Source organism: Rhinichthys klamathensis, unplaced genomic scaffold, assembly GCF_029890125.1.
Source record: "Rhinichthys klamathensis goyatoka isolate OS25496 unplaced genomic scaffold, OSU_Roscu_1.1 h1tg000534l_1, whole genome shotgun sequence".
In the NCBI taxonomy this organism is placed as follows: Eukaryota; Metazoa; Chordata; class Actinopteri; order Cypriniformes; family Leuciscidae; genus Rhinichthys; species Rhinichthys klamathensis.
In genome coordinates this window covers 26172-46560 of record NW_026607010.1, presented here as the reverse complement: position 1 = coordinate 46560, position 20389 = coordinate 26172, and the positions used below count along the sequence as shown (strand labels likewise).

Here is a 20389-nt window from a genome sequence, read left to right as displayed (position 1 = left end):
GGCCAATGTTTAAGTGTGCGTTTTCCAAGAAGTTTGGATTTAGTTAGTTATTTGATGCTATAAAAATGGTGTGTAACGTTATGATGGACATCTGTGTTTGCGTATGACCTTGATACCTCGACTCCACTTCAGAATCACTACTGAGCAGATTCGGGTTCTAAATGACGTAATGGGCAACGACTGTTTCTGGGATATTTTGGCTTCATTTTTCTACAGTGAAAGAAAGCGGAGACTTGTCGAGAAGTCTTGTGCGCATTACAGTTCCATATTACTTCTACACATTTCAGTTATCAAAGGTCCTTACAGCCAACAACAGCAAAAGAACCAAAACCCTCAAAGACATTGACCAAGCAAATAAATGTAACAAACAACAGGATAAAAATGAACAACTATTTCCATGTTTTTCCCATTAAATTACCTTTTATTATCTTTGGAAAGCACACTTTCTTTCACCCACTCTTCCCACACCAAGGCAAAATTTTTCATCTAATTTATATTTGATTTTATTTCAGCTTTATTTTAGGTAATGAAAACTATTTAATTGTTTTAGTCACTGTATCTAAAGTAACCTCCTTACAGAAATGGCACCTCATAAGTTAGCGATTTGTCAGAGGGTTTTTGTTAAACCACGTTAGGCTGCCGACAGTTTTACTGGTGTGAGGCGACTTCATATTTCAGAGAGAAGAAGTGACTCCAGTGTGACATTAAAACTGTCCCCCTGTGCGCTCGGCTACATGTTCAGATTTAATTGGTTCTGTTGTCGACGCTCATGCTCAGTCATGCTGTGAGCTCTGCGTGTGCGTGTGCCTTTATAAGACATTAGCTTAGAAATATTATCTCACTCTCTGTGTTGTTAATGGCTGCTGTAGAACATGTCACTCAGATGAATGAGTCATTATGAGTTCATATTCGAACGTCGTAACTCATAATCATGGCTTGGATATAAATATGAGCTGATTTTTTTTCAGGCGCACTTAGTGGGAGTTTCCTCAGCCCATGTATGATGGTTAACAGAGTTTTTCTGTAGGTCTGTTCGCGTCACATGACCTGACTAACATGTAGAAAGGTACAGTGAAGTGTGTGAGGTGCCGCTAACAGACTGACTGCTTGAGTTACAGGAAGTACAGAGAGCCAATTAGACCATTCATGCCAACAGATCACACAAACACACACACACCTACTCAATCTCTCCTGTGAAGACATTAGGCCTGTTCCAAACCCTAGCGATCTGCCTACTTAGCCATTATGCTGCTTTTTAAGATAACTCATTTTGGCCAAAATTGCAGGCAGCATTAGATAAATACTTCAAGGAGACATAAATCCCAGAATGCTCAGTGAAATCATTCAATTCTGAAATGTTTTTATGAAATGGTTCACAAATGACTTATTTCAGACAATGTCTCTGTGTGCTATGGAGATTTTTCTTATTTTGCAGAGTAGGCTACATCATTCAAAGTTGAGAGTGCTTTTTAAATTTCAATCCAATTCATGATATTGAATGTGAAATAATTTAGCAAACAGGAACTACACTAGTACATTTGAATAAAGGAAGAAAGAAATCAAAGAAAGTAATGTAGTAAAAGGTTTAGTTCACCCTAAAATAAAATACAAATAGGCCATAAATTACTCACCATGGTGTTGTTCTAATGCCATATTCCCTTCTTTCTTTTTTGGACCACAAAAAGAGAATTAAAAAAAAAAAGTCCCGCTCGTGCTCGTCCGTATAATGGAAGGGAATAGCGACCAGCATCAAGCTTTTAAAAAATGGTGCAAAAGTATCACAGAATAGTCCGATGCTCCACGTGTCTTATATTCCAAGTGTTCTGGTTATACGATAGGGTTTGGTCAAAAAACATAATTGAATGTATTATTTCAAGGCAAATCCTGACCTTGGCCATTGGTCTTCTCTGCGTGTTTGTGAGACTGTTAGCGCCCCAGTTCACTCTGACTCATCCAGAAGAAGCACACAAGTTGTGATAAATCAAGACTAAGACAAACGCAACATAAAATATAATATATACTTCCTTTTCTGTGTTGAATGTATCCGTTGTGTTCATCGTTCAACAAGAAGTTAGCGTGTTCACATTTGTCAACTGTCATTCTGACTGACATCAGACAAACGGAGTTCCGGTCTGGAGATTTTCAACTTTTGATTTGATACTTTTTGGGGATTTCTAGGTTTTGTATGGCATTTCAGTTTTTATTAATCTTGATTTCTCACAACTTGTGTGCTTTTTCTGGGCTAATAGAGTCTCACGAACGCGCACGTCGCGTAGCTGTGCAGAGAAGACCAACGGCCAAGGTCAAGAATTTAATTATTTTTATTTATGTTTTTACCAAACCCTATCGTATACACCCAGAACACGTGGGATATATATTTTTTCAAATCTTGATGCATTCTTCCTTTTGTGGACCGAAAAAGAAAGAAGGGCATACTGCAGTAGAACAACACCAGGGTGGGTAAATGATGACTTAATTTTCATTTTAGGGTGACCTATCCCTTTAAGTAATTACCGAGAAAAAGGAACGTTTGTCAAGACAAACTTCAAGTTAAAGTCTTGAAGGTTGCAGATGTATAGATCATTGTGGAAGAAATCCATGTTATGGATCTTATTGCAAACGATTCATCCATACATATGTTTTTTACCTCGTCATTTTTAATCAAAATGTTATAACTTGGTCTTCCAGTAAAACAAGACTTCTCTCTGGTGACTTATGCAGGACTCCCAATATTTAGTCTGTCTAAACTCACCCCTGCATGACTAGAACCAAGTACCCGCCTTTCTTTTTTTCCTTTTTGGTAATCTGTACACTCAAATCTGTCACTACTTCCATTTCATTACTACTTTAACATGCTAACTATGAACTCTATTGAAGTCAACCAGCAGTAGTTGAGTCTCATGCTGCCTTGGAAGACGATTGGAAGCATAGAGGTTTGAAAAAAGTTTTCTTTTTCACTTAATACTTTCATATCCCTGCATTCACATTGTGTCTTTGTTTGTCTTACTTTTTTAGGTGTCTAGACTTGTTAAACTGGCCTTATGTTAAAGTTTACATGGCTGTCATAGACATAAAAATGTTTCTGAATGTAAAACCTCTCCTATGTCGAGACACTGATCGGCAAAGCAGATCTAATGATCAGAAAGGGGAATCGCTCTGGTCTTATCGATCTGACACACACACATCTCACACATGATTCTGTTAGCAGAAGTAATGAGAAATCAATAAGTACTGACTCCCTTAAATGCACAGGATTAATACTATTAGGAGTCAGTATGCTTCGTACACACACACACCCACACTTACATACACAAACACACACTCCTTGCTCGTAAACCGCCAGTCCATTAGCCTTATCTTTTGGTCATATTAATGAAAGCTCTTTACCCGCAATGCACAGTGCCGTAACCCTGGCAACCACACCACACTAATGTGCCCACCTATATCTGACGGTAACCATGGAAACCACACACCCTTCACTCACATCATTGACTTTCTGTAACCATGGCAACCACGTGTAAACCACTATAACATAGTATAGAATAACCTGGCACTATATGATCCCCATACTATATGAGTTCAAAAGTTCCCGCCCTCTTTTTCAGCAGCGTTGATCCCAGAAGTTTTTTTTACTTCTTTTTTCTTTTCTTTTTTTAATGCAAAAACCCTGGACATTTTAGCCGATTTACAAATCCAGACATATCTAGGAAAAAGAGGATGTATGGTCCACTCTAATGTGTTTGTACGTTCAAGTGTGTGTGTATCCCTTGTGCACTGTGTATGTGATAGTCCCATGGTCCGGTGGTTTCCTGATGACTTTACTCCAGTCAGGGTGAAAGTAGGTCATCTAGAGTTTCTCTGCTCTTTTTTTCAGTCTCACCCATACAATTCAGGAAGAAGCGTTGATGGACATATTTGCGGAAATGTCACCTCTCTTGCTCCAGAAGTTCCTATTGTCCCCCGGATGCTATAAGTATCTATACTACTGTGGAAGTCTCTCATGCTGAAGGGAATTTTCATTTATAATCATTGAATTCTTTCAAATCTAAGTGCATTTTCTAGTCAGTTTTTTTTTAGAAGCAGTCCACCTCGTTTTTGCTGCCTCTTGCATCATTATTATTGCACATAAATATTCAATTTTAAGGCATCCTTGACATGAATGATACCTCAAATGGTGCAGCTTGTTGAGCAGAGGTGCGCTATACTTTCTCAGTCGCATGGGAGTTCAACACATATAAAAAAGTATAGGCCAAAGAATATTACACTAATAGAAACATGCTACAGCAGTGCCAAGGTTCAGTTTTAGTTACCAAATGGTTACCAAATATCATGGTGCTGAATAATTACAAAGTATTACAGTCATAGTAGTATCTAAGAAACTGTGGATGGAAATGCCTTTGTACATTTTTGTAAGTGTATGTAGGTCTCTGTGTGGGTGAAAAAATGGTGTCTGTGGGTTTGTAAAAAAAAAAAAAAAATTATCATACATTCTTTGTTGTGGTTGTTGTTCTGCCGTTTAATAAGTTCCTTTGATTGTTTCCAAAAGTCTATAGTCTGTATATTCACATATTTGCTGTCTGTGGTAAGTGTTGCCAAGTCCGCGTTTTTACCGCAGAATTCGGCTACTTTTACACTGTTGCCGCTGTTTTTTTTGTGTTTTTTTCGGGTTGAAGAGAATATGTATTGTAGCCTATTTGCTCCAATAGTGAAAGTGAAAAAGAGAGAGTGATGTTTAGGCCAATTATGGTATACTCAGGGTTTGTCCTCTGCATTTAACCCATCCAAGTTAGTGCACACAAATTAGGAGGAGTGAACACACACACTGCAAACCGTGGACACACACACCTGGAGCAGTGGGCATACATTTTGCTGTGGTGCCCGGGGAGCGATTGGGGGTTAGGTGGCTTGCTCAAAGGCACCTTCAGTTATTTTCTGTCGGTATTAAGAATCGAACCTGCAACCTCCGGGTTACCAGTCTGACTCTCTAACCACTAGGCCATGACTCTCCCTACTGCCTACTTACCCCAATAGCAAAATAAAGAAATCCACAGAAAGGCATTTCCATGACTTTCCCAAAGAGGGAATAATATAGAGATGTCAAATTTGCAGCCGTGTTAAAGAGGCTATATGCGTTTTTCTGAAATTTAAACTCGCGACTGACACCTGTGGCCAAAAAACAGAACTGCTCTTCCTTTCTGTTCACTCTCGCAGCGCGCGCTCGTACGTGCACACTTCACTAACAGCATTTACAAGTGAACTGAAAACAACACAGTGCTATTTCAATGAACAGTTTTATCACGTATTACCTTTTCAGAAAAAAAAAAGCCATTTCTGACAGAACAAAAACACAGATCTGAGCTCCCTCCAAGGCTCAAATGCGAAGCCGATGTTCACTGTAGTCCTTGCTCGGCGCCGGTCGCTCTCAATCTTCGATCTTTTTCGGCCACCAACTTTTTTAGTCTTCTGTGGAGTTACTGTTGGTGTCCTGAGTTGTCCTGGGTCTCTTCTGTGTATTCGCAAAATCCATTGCACTGCTTGCGAGTGTAGGCTACTTGCTGACTAGCGGTGGTGGCAGAGTGATCTGAAACGTTTAACATGAACGCGCTTGACGTCACATCCGCAGACAGCGCGGGAAAAATCCGACCCGACAGAAAATAGGAAAAATAGGATACAGGCTTATAGGTGCACCCAATGTGAGCGGACAAGGTGTCAGTATGCTCATCAGGAGATGTTTAAGTCATAAATGGTAAAATAAAAAGGCTATTGTTATGTTTATTTTGGGGAAAAAGTTCCATATAGCCCCTTTAATTATTTTTTTTGTAATTTACTGCCAATGTGAGATAACGCATTGTTATTGCAATGATAACGAGAAGTATAGCATTGTTAATGTATACAATTTTTTTTTTAAAGATTATGAAAAACTGTTTCATAAGTGTTGATAACTGTGTAAACGTGTCATCACAGTCTGTGAAAAGGGTCCGTTGGACTTATAGTGAGTGAATCCTGCAAGTGTTTCCGCAATAAACAGATCAGAAAGGCATATGTACACAATCTCCTATCTTCAAAGGTGAAGTCTGAATGCCACTTTGCTACGCAGTGTCTCGTGGGAGCTGAACCTCACTGACTCTGACAGTGCTGAAATCAATCATAACTGTTTATCCACACACACACACACACACACACACACACACACACACACACACACAGGTCTCTGTGACTCTGTGTGTGAGTGTGCAAAGGCCTCTTGAGCCGTTTACAAGACAGATCCCACACAAGCCTAAACAGCACCTCTGGACCTCGACCATCTGTGTACGTGTGTGTGTGTGTGTGTGTGTGTGTGTGCACGAGAGAGAGAGAGAGTGTGTTTATGTGAAGGTCATTCTTTGATGTGACTTAAACTCGAAGCCCAATGGACCACTAGAGTCATTCCTCACACACTGCCTGAAGAGTTTATGCTCCCGTATGTTTCAAATTAGCAGCACATCTGACATAAACACAACACCATCATTTAAACAGATACTCACTATAACCTTCAATCCCCTTTTAAAGACGTTTTCCTACTGTGTCGATCCCCTTTAAGCAGAGTAACACGACCCTCTGAAAGTCAATTGCAGAGTTAAACGCTTTATTAAAAAGAGCTTTATTAAACTCTTTATTAATTCAGAGGCTGTACAGTGTTGAAACACAATTAAAGCTCTGACAGCTCTAACATTACTAAGAGTTATTGACTTAACAATGGTTAATTGAAGTTGTCAGTACTGAAATACAACTTCATGTGCCTGCATGTTTCAACCTAGGGGAAGAAAAGGCAAAAAAATATTACCCTTACAAAAACATTGTATTATTTTTGTCTGTATTTGTTTGATCAAAAATAAAACGGTAATATTATTTCAATTTCAATATGCACTGTAGATAGATAAATAACTCTCATGTAAAAGTTGCTTGTACAATAAAAAGAAGCAGGCAGAGCCTCAAAAGCCTCATGTATATATATGTGTGTAAGCTGGTCTGCATTGTGAAAATGTTTGCCACAGTCTTGGCGCCTGTTTTTTTTTTTTTTTTTTTGTCACCTCTCAGTAGAACTGTAAGCTGGCAGGACTTTATGCCTGTTCTCAATTTCCAGTGAGCACAGAAACACACATGCCCCCACCCTTCACTGAGATTTGTGTCTGTTTGTGTTTAAGTGCGTATCAGTGGCTATATCCCCGTACAGTAATGTCTGCACATATTGTTTCACTCAGAGATTGAGAGAGATTGAACAGAGACCCGTCAGTCCCTTCAGTCAGCTGTGACTTGCAGAAAAGCTTTACAAGAGTTTGGAGGTGGGCAGTATGACCAAAAATACTGTTTCAAAAACAAGACTTGATATTAGCTTCTAATCTATCAACCTCATTTAAAATAAAATAAAAAACAGTTATAATATTGGTCAATCCTGATATGGATAAAGATATATTGTCTGTTCATTGTGGATATTTTTGTTTTATGCTTTCATGTTTATATTCTCAATAAGGTGTTGAGTGCACAGCAGCATTTTTGACAGTCTTTCCATTTGTGCACTTATAGCAAGCCCTGAACTGCCCAAAATAATGTGGTCTATCCATTTCAGCAGGAAAGCATGGTTACCACGGCAATGGTGATTCTTATATGCTCTAATGGCGACTGGAGGTCTTTTAAAGTACATTAAAACCGACGTTATCACAATTCCTCACATCACATGCACAATACTCTCAAAACAAATTATGATCCGTGAGGAGACCATATGTCTCCAAATCTCTTTCACGAGGCAGAAGCTGTTTACATATTGATATTAGATGCCGCATTATATGCTCAGGTGGAACATTCATTCATTTTATGAAGAGAAAGATTTTATCTGCTCATATCTATCTTTTTGTGTATCAGTGGTTTTAAAAGCTTTGCTGCATGACTGTACGCAGAGGCTTTGCATCCTCTGGATGTGCTATTTTAGTAATGAGTCCTGCAGATAAACAGTCATTATAATCAGACGTCTCTCTCTCTCTGCATATCACTTTATGCGGAAGGCAAATGCTAGATGAGGCTGTGAAAGAATGAATGCTGCATGAGGCTGTGTGAGGATGAATGTAAGATGAGGCTGTGAGAGAGTGAATGGTAGATAAGGTTATTAGAGGATGAATGTCAGATGAGGCTGTGAGCGGCTGAATACTAGATGAGACTGTAAGAGGGTAATTTGTAATTGAGACAGAGAATGAATGCTTAATGAGGCTGTGAGAGGGTGAATCCTATAGGGATGCACGATGATATCGGGACAACATCGGTATCGGCCGATAAAAGCTTAAAATGACCATCATCGGCATCGGCCGATATGAATATTTCTGCCGATGAGTCTTGCCGATAGGGTGGCGTGTTTCCTATGCGCACGTGACGACCGTGAACGAAGCATGAGCGCCAGCAACTTAAACTTCCAACTAGGGGTGTGCCGTGCGTCTCACGGTTTTTGATCGTGGACGATTAAAATGTCTCCACGATCTGCTTTTGAAGAAAAATCATAGTATCGTGCATTCTATCAGTTCAATTCTGGCGCCTTCATCTCAACATACTGTACAACGCGACGTACATTCACATCACATCACATGTAAACGCAGAGGTAGAGTTACACTCACGGTCACGGGACACCGCAATTCACAAAAGTTCATTGTTTGCATGTGCGTCAAAGTCTTGCTAGGTAAACATGTCATTCACGTGCTGATGCGCTGTTCTAACATGCGCTTTTCTGAGCGCGTTACACCGGACGCTCACAGGAACTAAAGCCTGTCACAGCGCCTGCATACTGGACTAATCTTTCGAGTCTTATTGCGCTGATACTGTCAAATACACACAAGGTTTACATAAACAAAGTTGGTTATGTCTAAAGTGAAAGCAAACAGAGAAAATCTGCTTGTCAAATGCGTGTATATTAGACGCGTCGCGTTACTCGCGTGCAGTTCTAAAGAGACAGTAATAATATTCTGCCGCTTGTCTTTAAAGAGATACTGCACCCAGAAATAAAAATTCTGTCTATCTAATGTTGTTTCAAACCTGGATTCATTTCTTTCTTGTGCTTAAATATACTATGGAAGTCACTGGAGTACAGCAACTGTTTGGTTAGCCACATTCTTCCAAATAACTTTTATAATTTCAACAGAAGAAAGAAACTTGAGAGAGTAAATGATGACAATTTAAATTTTTGGGAGAACTATCCCGTTAATGTTAATAAAACAACAAAACACAGAGGAAATCACTCACTGCTCTTGACTGAGAACATTAATAGCAGCTTTAATAAGCTTTTTTTGCACTTAAAAAAAATACAAATATATCGGTATCGGCATCGGGCAAAATTAGTTTGAAAATATCGGCATATCGAATATCGGCCAAAATCCTATATCGTGCATCCCTAGAATCCTAGATGAGGCTGTTAGAGGATGAATGTCAGGAGAGGCTGAATACTAGATGCGGCTGTGAGAGAGTGAACGGTAGATTTGGCTGTAAGAGGATGAATTGTAAATGAGGCTGTGAGAGACTGAATACTAGATGAGGCTGTGAGAGAGTGAACGGTAGATTTGGCTATTAGAGGATGAATACTGGATGAGGCTGTGAGAGGCTGAATACTATATGAGGCTGTGAGAGTGAATAGTAGATGAGACAGTAAATGAATTGTAAATGAGGCTGTTATAGGGTGAATACTAGATGAGGCTGTGAGAGGATGAACACTGGATGAGGCTGTGAGAGGATGAATACTGGATGAGGCTGTGAGAGGCTGAATACTAATATGAGGCTGTGAGAGTGAATAGTAGATGAGACAGTTAGAAGAAGAATTATAGGTGAGGCTGTGAGAGAGTGAATACTAGATGAGGCTGTGAGAGAGTAAATGCTAGATGAGACTGAGAGGGTGAAAGGTAGATTTGGATGTGAGAGGATGAATTGTAAATGAGGCTGTGAGAGGCTGAATACTAGATGAGGCTGTGAGAGGGTGAATGTCAGATGTTAAAGTGGGTTGGACCCTTAATCATATCAATGATGAATTTACAGTGAAGTGCACTTTTGATTGTGACGCACTTTCTTGACCACAAAATGGCAGCTCTTATAGAGAGCTGAGGAAAAATAATGGGGTAAATTAACTTCAAGTGCCCACTTAAACTGTGTTTTTCATAAACATGTGTGTTTACCTGTGAGAAGTCAGTTTAAACAGATCTGATTTCATCCCTTCTTACTCCCAACTCCCTTTCTGTTCATTTAAACTGATAAAACAGTCAAGTTATTACTACGCTGTGATTTTTAACCATGGTTGGTGCGTATTGATTATTTTGACCTGATTCTGCTGCGTTGAGCTCACAGCTGTTAGATAAAAATGCCAGGAGGAAGTAGAGCAGTGTTGACAGTGGTGATGATCTTTTAAGGGGATAAAAAAAAAACGAATCCATCCAAAAAAGAAAATTCTGTAATTTACTCACACTCAAGATATTTTGAGAAATGTCTCAATTGTTGTTTGGTTTCCACTTTCCAGTGTCCTTCAAAGTTATCTTCTTTTGTGTTCCGCAGAAGAAAGTAAGTCATGCAGGTTTGGAATGATATGGTGCATTTTATAATATTTAAATGTATTTTTAATCAATTTGAAGCATTTATCAGGCACACACACAAATATACAGTGCATTCATTCATTCATAACACAATAGTTCTAGTGTAAAAGCTGTTTACCCTTGTTTTTTTTGTTGGGGGGGTGGTTTCAAAAATAGATCACTTTTTTTTTGTTAATGTTTCTGTCTAATGTCTCCCACACAAGCAAATAAACTAGCTATTTGCATAGACAAGGACATTACGAATGTTGCATTTTCATAAATGTATTAGATTACTGTTGTAATTCGTTTATGGTGATTAATCATATTGAAAGTACTGAATGAGTACTATTATTATTATTGAGTGTTATGCTTTGTAGGAGATTTGCAGAGTAACTTCAACGGGTCACGCAAACATTTATACTCAAACACGACTGCTAAATAAGCTCCTCTATGTGTCCGCATCGTGTGTAGAATGAATGTGTGTAATTCCAGTGAGTCTCTCAGTCTGATCTGAGAGTTATGCCACTGTTTTAAATGGCTCCAGCTGTTGGCAATGAAAGAAGTAATCCTATGATGGGGTCAGAGGGACATCCTGTCTGGCTCAACTGTATCTATGTGTGCACATATATAAAAAAAAAATATGTCAGGACATAACAAATGTGTTTAAGTCAATGCAGCTGACAATGGAAATGTAATTTCACAGGTACCGTTACTGCCGTGTCAGCACATACACACACACACTCACACTCGCACTGGCTTTCTTTGTTCATCTGGGCATTGTAATGCATTTAGATGTTGCGAGGTTATTCTTTTAGCCTTTCCGGAAACATTACAGCAGTTCTTCATTGATTCTCTTATTGGATTAAATGGCTCCATGGTGTTGATGTATTTGTGTGTTTTTGATGAGTTTGTATTGATTGGTGTATGTTTTAGATCAGGTCTAAGTGTTTCAATGCCAAGAGAAAGAGTTCAGTGGTGGTTTTGGAATGGATGTTTGACCTATATGTATTTTTCTGTATGTGTCAGTGGCGCCGCTCAGCCGCTGCTGAATCTGCACTGACACGCCAAATGTGTGAAATTATAATTCTGTTGTGAGTTTGCACAGTCTGAAATGTGACGAGTTACAAAACCCTGGGTGCCGCGAAATAATGCTAACCATTGCTGGGCTCAAAAACAACAATACATTGTGACTAGTGTAGTCTGAATCATGAACAGATTACTCTTACGAGCCAGTTCTTTTTACTAAAAAAATGCACAAAAAGACTCGCGCATTACAGTCGGTTTGAATCATTCTAAAGATTTCTTCTCAGAAACTAATTGAATCCATCAGAGTGAACACTGAATTAATAACTTGCATGGATCTGCACGTTTAGGCCAAACTACGGAAAAACGAGTTAGCATTTTAGCACTTCCGGTTCCATCGTCCCAAAGTAAATGGCTAAAATATGGTCGGTGGTAAACACAAACTCAAGATACTTTCACGTTTTATTCTTTGACATAAAATACATCAGTATTACAAATGTACGTCATACCTGCACTACTCCATTAGACAGTTAAAATACCATCACCCCGCTGAACATGCCCAGTTTGAAGAAGCTAAAAAGGGAAAGCGGCTAAAGCTAGCCAGAGCTCGGAGCCAGCCACAAGTCAGCAGTCTCTCCTATCTTTTCTTGTTATGAGCAGTGAAAAGACCAAAGCAATTACGAGGAAAATTATGGAATTTATGGCCCTGGAAGACCAGCCGTTCTCCATAGTTGAGGACAGAGGCTTCAGAAATCTGATAAATTGCCTCAGCCCAAAATACACAATACCGAGCAGGCGGTACTTTTACGACATAGCATTACCCGAGTTGTTGATTCTCGTGTCATGTTACACACTGTTACAGGTATTGAGACAGGTTTTTTCTTTTTCTTTTTTACAACTGACTGATATTTGGACTTCTAACGTTAAGCAACTCGTTTTCAGTTAATTGATATTTCTACATCTTTCCAGTCCCAGAGCACTTTATTTGACATTATGAGAGTTGTTTAAGTAAGATCCTATAATTTAGTGCAGTGTGGGGAAAATTTTAATGTTTATTAATTTATTTTATTATGAAAATAAAAGTTTGCATTGAAGAAGGTAGATTTTTGTTTGTGTATACTGTCAAATATAGTTCTTAAAATCGGTACAAAAATTGGTATTAGCTGGTCACACAAATTGGAAATTGGTGCATCTCTAATATATATATCATATTGTATATCATTTCATATATTATAACACACACACATATATATATATACTTGAGACATGCATATTTGCTGAGTAGTCTGCAACTGCGTTCTTAAATTATCTTCAGTCATTTCCTATGACAGAATTTATACTTCATCTGTGCGTTTTAAAACTGGACATCTGCTCATGTGTAAAAATCCCCAGTTGCTGTCTGCTATATCGTAAACACTCAACATGTGATCATGGAATTTTAATAAGAGGAAATCTGTCTGGTTCCTTCTCACAAGCACACACATTCACGTCTGTACTATACTTATATCGTCCGTGTCTGGTGATTTCTCCTGCGGTTTATCCTGATCTGATCTGATCTGATCTTGTGGACCGTAGGAGCCCAGAGAGACCATGTCTGTTGCCCATTGAGGTATCTGGACCATCTGTGCACCGTGTGTGACACCTTGACCTTTGTTCTCATAAAGTTAGTGGAGCGTAACTAGGTGACCTTTTAGACAGGGTCGCAGTTCCAACACCTGTCATCCCGGAGAGTATAGGATCAAAGGGATTATGATGTAATGTTGTAATGTCTCATCATGTGACCTCTTCCTCCTGCTCACACAGGCTGACGCCGAGCAACCTCGACCGAATTCAGCGCTTACGCCAGGAGTTCCAGCAGATCAGGCAGGAAGAGGTAGAGCCAGATGATCACCAGCGCTCCTACAGCTTGGAGCAGCCCTGGGTGAGTGTGTGAGCTGTGTGTGTGCACCCATGATCACTGGACGTACGCCCATGGTCTCTGGGAACTCCCAAGAAGGATAAGACAGTCTGAGGACTGGGGCGGTTACGTGCATGACCTTCAGGCCTGGGATAACGCTAACTGCTAACCTGAGACCACTGCATGCAGGAGCATGTCACTTTTGACACTGACATTATCCGCTAACATTGCTAACATCACATGTGTTCATCCATCTGGACTGTTCACCCATCCATTCATCTGTTCAACCATATCACCGCAGCCATGGCTTCGGCAGATCATGAATTAAGGCAAGAACTGTGATTGGCTGAGTATGTGTGTGTTTGTGGTATGAAAGAGTGAATGTGTGTCTGAGAGTAAAAATCAACGTTTTAGACTGAAATTGTTTAGTATTTAAGCTATTGAGTTTAAATCCAGATCATTCGAATCTGGATTGAGTGTGAACTCAATATGATGATCTGGATTGAGGTAAATTGAAACCCCTTATGCCTTTAAAATTGTGCAGAAGGTCCTAATAAAGGGATTGTTCACCTCAAAAATAAAAGTTCTGTCGTTCCAAACCTGTATGACTGATTTTCTTTGATGAACACAAAATTGTCCATACAATGGACAAGGTCAGTTGTTGTGGACCCCATTGACTTTCATTTGTATGGGCAAAACCGTTAAAAAAATTCCTAAAATGTTTTTTTTTGTGTGTTCCACAGATTAAATAAAGACATACAGGTTTCGAAGCAACAAGAGTAAATGATGACAGAATTTTCTTTTTTGGGTGAACTATTCCTTTAAGTCAGGAATGAGTTGCACTAGAAAATGATCTTCCTTAAAAAGGGGTCTTGTCCATTTCAGAAACTCTTCTGTGTGGAATATTTTTAACATTATTCATTTGTAATCATCTTTCCAGGGAGAGAGTTTCAATGAACTGTTACACACGGTATTATGTGCATTTTCCTTAATGTAAATTTGTCTTTTTAAAATTTTCATCTTCTTAACTTTTTCAAACACCTTTAATGTATGGAATTATTTTTGTTGTTTCGCTTTGTAATGGTAGTGATTATGTAACTGTATTAAATAACGTCTTCAATGTCTTTTACCTTCCCCCTTTTACATCCCCAAATTTTTCCCAGTTTACAAACGTCCAAAACCCCCATGATAAATCTAAGCCCTTTTTTTTATTACTATGCCTAAAAACCCTTTTTTTTTTTGTCTAACAATAGGCAACAGAATAAAGATGGGTGGTTTTCTTTATGAGTCAGTTTTGTTTCTCAAGCCAAATCAAATCCAATTCAGGTATGTTTTAAACATGTCCATCATTTCTTCTTGGAGTTTTTCTCTTCAAGAGATGACAGGTGAGAATAAACAGAAAAATTTCCACCTTTGACCACCTAACCATTTTTCGTGAGTGTAACGTTAACATCATTGGCTGTTATAAATCAGATAGCGTTACTGCATTCGAATCAGACCTTTAATGCCGTAATCTGTTTAGCAAACAAATGGTACGTTCCTGTGACGCTGATGTTGTTTTAGGCAGTGAAGTGTGTGTGTGTTAATGAACTGGGCTAAATGACCCGGCTCCACACATCCTTCATCCTTCAACACCTCTGTCTCCACGGCAACATGGCTGGCAAGCTGTGTCAATCAATCCCAGCATGCTGTTCTCCTTCATTAGAGTTAATGGAATTCTCCGTGTGGATCGGCTCTTGATTGAGCATGCCTGGGACGGCATTCATCTGTTTGACCGAGCGTGACGAGAGCAGGGAACTCAATGTAAATGTTGCCATAAAAGAAATGGATTCTTATGGGTCATGAGCAATTTACCGCAGTTACACCGTTCTGAGTGTGGAACAAAGCCGTCAGTGTGTGTGTGAGAGAGAGAGGCGGTGTTAAATGAGTCTTTTATTGTTTATAATTACACCCTTATGTTCCGTGCCGACCAAGTGTGAGTGTGTGTGTGTGATTTCTTAATGAATTACATTACAGAATTGCTTAATTATGTTATCACTACAAATCCACCCCTCACCATAAAATGAGCTAATATTCACTCAGTTCATCTAGCATTCACCTAACATCCAGCTAACACTTATCTAACATTCACCTAACGTCTGCTGTGACCCCTCATTCCAGTGCATAATGTATGTAGACGTATAGCTCAACTGGTAGAGCATGTCTCCAGCAATGCCAGGGTCATGGGTTTGATTTCCAAGGATCCCTGAATCCTAGAGGAATAAAACTAGCACCACTGGAGATGAAAAATGTTTAGAACTAAAAAATATTTTAAGTAGAATTTAATTGTTTTAAAAAAGCCTGTTTATATAATAAATATGATTACATTTAAATCTAAATATATACTTCAGTTTTTGTTTCGCATTTGTGGTTTGATATGGGGAATTAACATCAAGGAGAATATAGAGATAAATAGATCTGGAATAATTGCACATATTTTTAATGATGTGGTCATTTGAATAATGGATAATAATTTTATAATAACTATTGAGGACCGTAATGTAGCTGTAATTTTGTTATGAAGAGTAATAACCGACTCCATGAATATTTTATGGGTTATAATCTACTCTAATGGTTTCATTAACCGCAGTAATGCGCTAAAGGTCATAGGACTGGTAATAATGTTGCATTCAAACACATTTCTGCACTAATGTCACAGACCTCTACACAAAAAAAACATCAGTGATACCTGGTAAGTGCTTAGCTTAAGTGTTTGTTTGTTTGTCTGTATGTTCAAAATGTTCATTCCATAACTCCATAAAGTTTTTTTCTCTACTGAACTTTTTACCTGTTTGTGTTTAATTAACATGGTAATAACTCTTGTTTCTGTTACAGTCCAACTGCAGCTCGCAGGCTTCATCTGGCCGTCACTCGGTGTCTGTGGAGGTGCAGTTACAGAGGCAGGAAGCCAGAGATGCTTTCACACATGCTCAGAGACAGTACAGCTCTCTGCCACGGTACGCGTGCAGTGTGGAGTGTATACCAATGGTGCTTGTTGTTATCTAGGCCTATTGGTCGAAGCACTTAACCGTGTGAAATCAAAATTAGGAGTTGGGTGGCTTGTAGTCCATGTCTGTTAGCTGTAAGACAGGGTCAGTATGATTTTTAAAGTTAATACTTTTATTCTGTAAGGATGCATTAAATTGATCAAAAGTGAACGTAAATACGTTTTAGATTAAATGCTAAATAAATGCTGTTCTTTTCATGAAAGAATCCTGCAAATTGAATCATGGTTTCCACAAATATTAGGCAGCACAAAAAAAATTCTTGTGCAGCAAATCAGCATATTAGAATGATTTCTGAAGGATCATGTGACACTGAAGACTGAAATTCAGCTTTGTCGTCACAGGAATCAATTATATTTCAAAATATATTAATATTGAGAACAGTTCGTTTAAATTTGAATAATTTTTCACAATATTGCTGTTTTTACTTTTTTCAAAAATTATTCAAAACAAATAAATATAAAAGAACAAAGGGAGGAAACGCATCACAAATCAAACATACAAGTGAAACATGAAACCTCCATCTGAATCCCTTATTTGTTATCCTTGACTTGGAAGTCTGTTCATATACGTATCAAATTTTGACCAAATAAATGCCTTGGTGAACATAAATACTGACCCCAAATTTTTGAATGGGAGTGTACATGCTAGTGTACACCAAAAAGTTGACAAAATTCAGTTTTAGCAACTTTATATTCATTCTCTATAAGCAAAATAAGGAAAAAATGAATTTAAAAAAAATTATAAAAGAAATGTTGGAAAATGATTCCAATAAATTCCTCCTCGTGGTTACGAAGGAATTGACTGGATTTCATTCATTTTGAAAGTGTCTTCATTGTGCTCGTCTATAATGCAAGCTGTCAAGTGTTTTTGCTGGACTGTGATGAAAACTAAAGGACATTGGCTAAAACAATAAGCAGTTCTTTGATATGTCCCGCCCCCCGTTTCCAGTTTCAATATGAACAAACTATGAATGTCTTTAAACACACATACACCAAGCTTCTCACCTTTCCCCTTTCTCCGTGTGTGTAGCCACCCTCGTAAGACGCCCACCCCGGCGTCAGAGAGCGAGTGGGCGAGGACGTGTCCAGCCGGAGACCGTTTCCAGGCAGCGAAGGACAGCGGCCGTTACTCCAGCTACCAGGGACATCGTTCCGTCCCGCGCACCGTTCCTCGTCACGGCTGCAGGAATGGCCTCTCCGTTCCCCCGGGAGCCGGTGGTACCTCGGTGGGTGGAGGATACAATGCACGTGTCCTTCTGGAGGCCCAGGAGCTCCTGCGACAGGAGCAGAGACGCAGGGAACAGGAAATCAAAGGAAGATGCCCATCAATGCGGCTAGACTACGAATCGCAGGATTCTAAAGGGCCCCACAGACAGGACGTCCCACCGTCCCCTTCACAGGTTGTCCGACTCAGCCGCATACACACACCTGAGAAAACGCGCCCGTTTTTGTCGTGAGAAGAAAGGAAAAACCTTTCTCCTGTTTTCAAAGAGGCAATCGCAAACAAAGGCTCTCTTACAAACATTTATTTGTGTGCCACTTGTACACAGACTCCCCGAGTGCCTTTTCTTTATGAGGTCACAGTGGTCCTGCCCAGATCGACATTGGCTCATTGGTGCGTCCAGAGGCAAGAAGTCTCTTGGTTCGCTGTGAAGACCTTCGTGCTCTGACAATCAGCCTGACACAGACCTGTTCCTCTCTAGAACCATGTAGAACTTGCAGTTTGCACAGGTTTCAATGAAGTTTTGTGAAGTAGAGCTTTTTTTTAAAAAGATTTATCAGATTCATTCTTACACATCAGGTAAAAGTTGTCAGTTAAACTTGTATTTGATGTAGTCAGGGGAGTCGCTAGTTTTGGGGGAAAAAGGGACTGAGTACAGGGGGCCCAGAAAACCTAGCAACACCACTGGACGTAGTCACATGTTTGTAGAACTCGACAAATCTAGGTACAAAATACACGGTCAGAGACTCCTGGGAATCCAGTGAAAAGAGAAAATCCCAAAAATGCAATGGAAAAGAAGAGAGAAAGGAAATGGGGTCACAGATAGCAGGTCATTAATTGATGCTCCTCATTAAATTTTCAGAGCTCTTTCACACACAGACACAGAACTCACGACCCACTGCTGTCTGCCAGGTGTGTGTGTGTGTGTGAGTTCCTGTCTCCCAGATGACCCACACTGAATTTTTCATCACACACACCAGCTGCCCCTGTATTGACAGGCCACAGCGCTCTGTGAAAGTTCAGACAAAAAGATTGTCTTCCCTTCTCCCTTAAACATGCATAAATGCGCGGACACACACACACACACAGGCTGTGTTTGAAATACCACATGGAATGTAATAAAAACATGTATAGCTTGTGTAGACAGACACACACAGAGTATATATGTACAGTACAGTACATATATACACACACATATATATATATATATATACAGTATATACATGAAATGTGCATAGCTTCAATATAGGCTATGTGTACAGAGTTACATGGATATATATAGATATCTATGGAAAATACAATGTATGTATTTTGAGTGTATATATATATACTATATATATATACATTACATGTATATATGTATAGCTCTGTACACATATAGCTTATAATGCTATACATATGACCCCAGTGTCATCTCATTTGTACCAATTGTACCAAAACTTGAGACTTTTATACACATAATTGGATATAAAATAATTGTATATACACTACCGTTCAAAAGTTTGGGGTCAGTGAGAATTTTATTTTTAGGAGGAAAGAAATCAATACTTTTATTTATCAAGGACAGTAAAGACATTTACAATGTTACAAAAGATTCTATTTCAAACAAATGCTGTTCTTTTGAACTTCCTATTCATCAAAGAATCCAAAAAAAAAAAAAAAAAACTGTACAACTGACAGACCAACAACTGTTTCAACATTGATAATAATAATAAATGTTTCTTGAGCATCAAATCCTCATATTATACTGATTTGTGAAGGATCATTTGACACTGAAGACACTGACACTGGTGATGCTGAAAATTCAGCTTTGATCACAGGAATAAATTACACTTTACTATATATTCACACAGAAAACAGCTGATTTACACTGGAATAATATTTAATACTATAACTGATTTTTGTTGTATTTTTAATCAAATAAGCGCAGCCATGGTTAGCAGAAGAGAATTCTTATAAAAGTATTTAAAATCGTACCGACCCCAAACTTTTGAACGGTAGTGTATACAATATACATACAAAATGAGCATTGAATTTAATAATGCACTTTTTCCCATATAAGCAGTATTCAGTGCATACTGCACTCTGCACAGTAAACATCACACTAGTATTCCGCTTCAAAAACAGCCACACACTCCTCTGCAGCACATGATAGATTGATGGATTTTATTGATCATTTAAATAGAAAGTCCTTACCCACTCCCTGTGCCGGAAGCATCACTTAAGCCCCGCCTCTTTGCATATCAGCTCCGCCCCCAACAGCTGCCGAGATGGTGAATCTGCATGAGAGTGATGCGTTTGAGTTCTCAGACTAGAACTTTGAGTCTCTGATAGTTCTGGGCTTTGAGTCAAGAGCTCCCGTTGAGCTGAGACTCTCTCAGACTGGAGTGTAAGAGGCTAGGTCAGCGCTGTGTGTGTATGTGCGCGGGGGCAGTGCCATATGAGCCAGCCCATGCTCGCTTGACACATAACAGTGGGACACATGGTGCGCAACACACTCTACTGCCCAGGCACAGATGGTTGGGTGCGTTTGGTGTGTCTGTGTGTGTGTGTGTGAGGATATAAAGATGATAACATGAAAAGAGCCTCAGTACGACATGACTAAACAATCAAGACACGTTGTTTTGTTC

General features: G+C 39.2%; 1 protein-coding gene across 4 annotated transcripts in view; it reads left to right on the top strand.

Moving 5' to 3' along the window:
* The window catches only part of pard3ab (par-3 family cell polarity regulator alpha, b), a 91789-nt gene extending 73263 nt beyond the window's left edge, over positions 1–18526 (top strand). For all 4 annotated transcript variants that reach the window (XM_056238731.1, XM_056238729.1, XM_056238730.1 and 1 more), the window contains 3 exons: positions 13398–13515; positions 16366–16487; positions 17568–18526. In XM_056238731.1, coding sequence (XP_056094706.1) covers positions 13398–13515; positions 16366–16487; positions 17568–17994 — 667 coding nt within the window. In that variant the 3' untranslated portion in view covers positions 17995–18526. The remainder of the gene's footprint in view (positions 1–13397; positions 13516–16365; positions 16488–17567) is intronic.
* The last annotated feature ends 1863 nt before the right edge of the window (positions 18527–20389 follow it).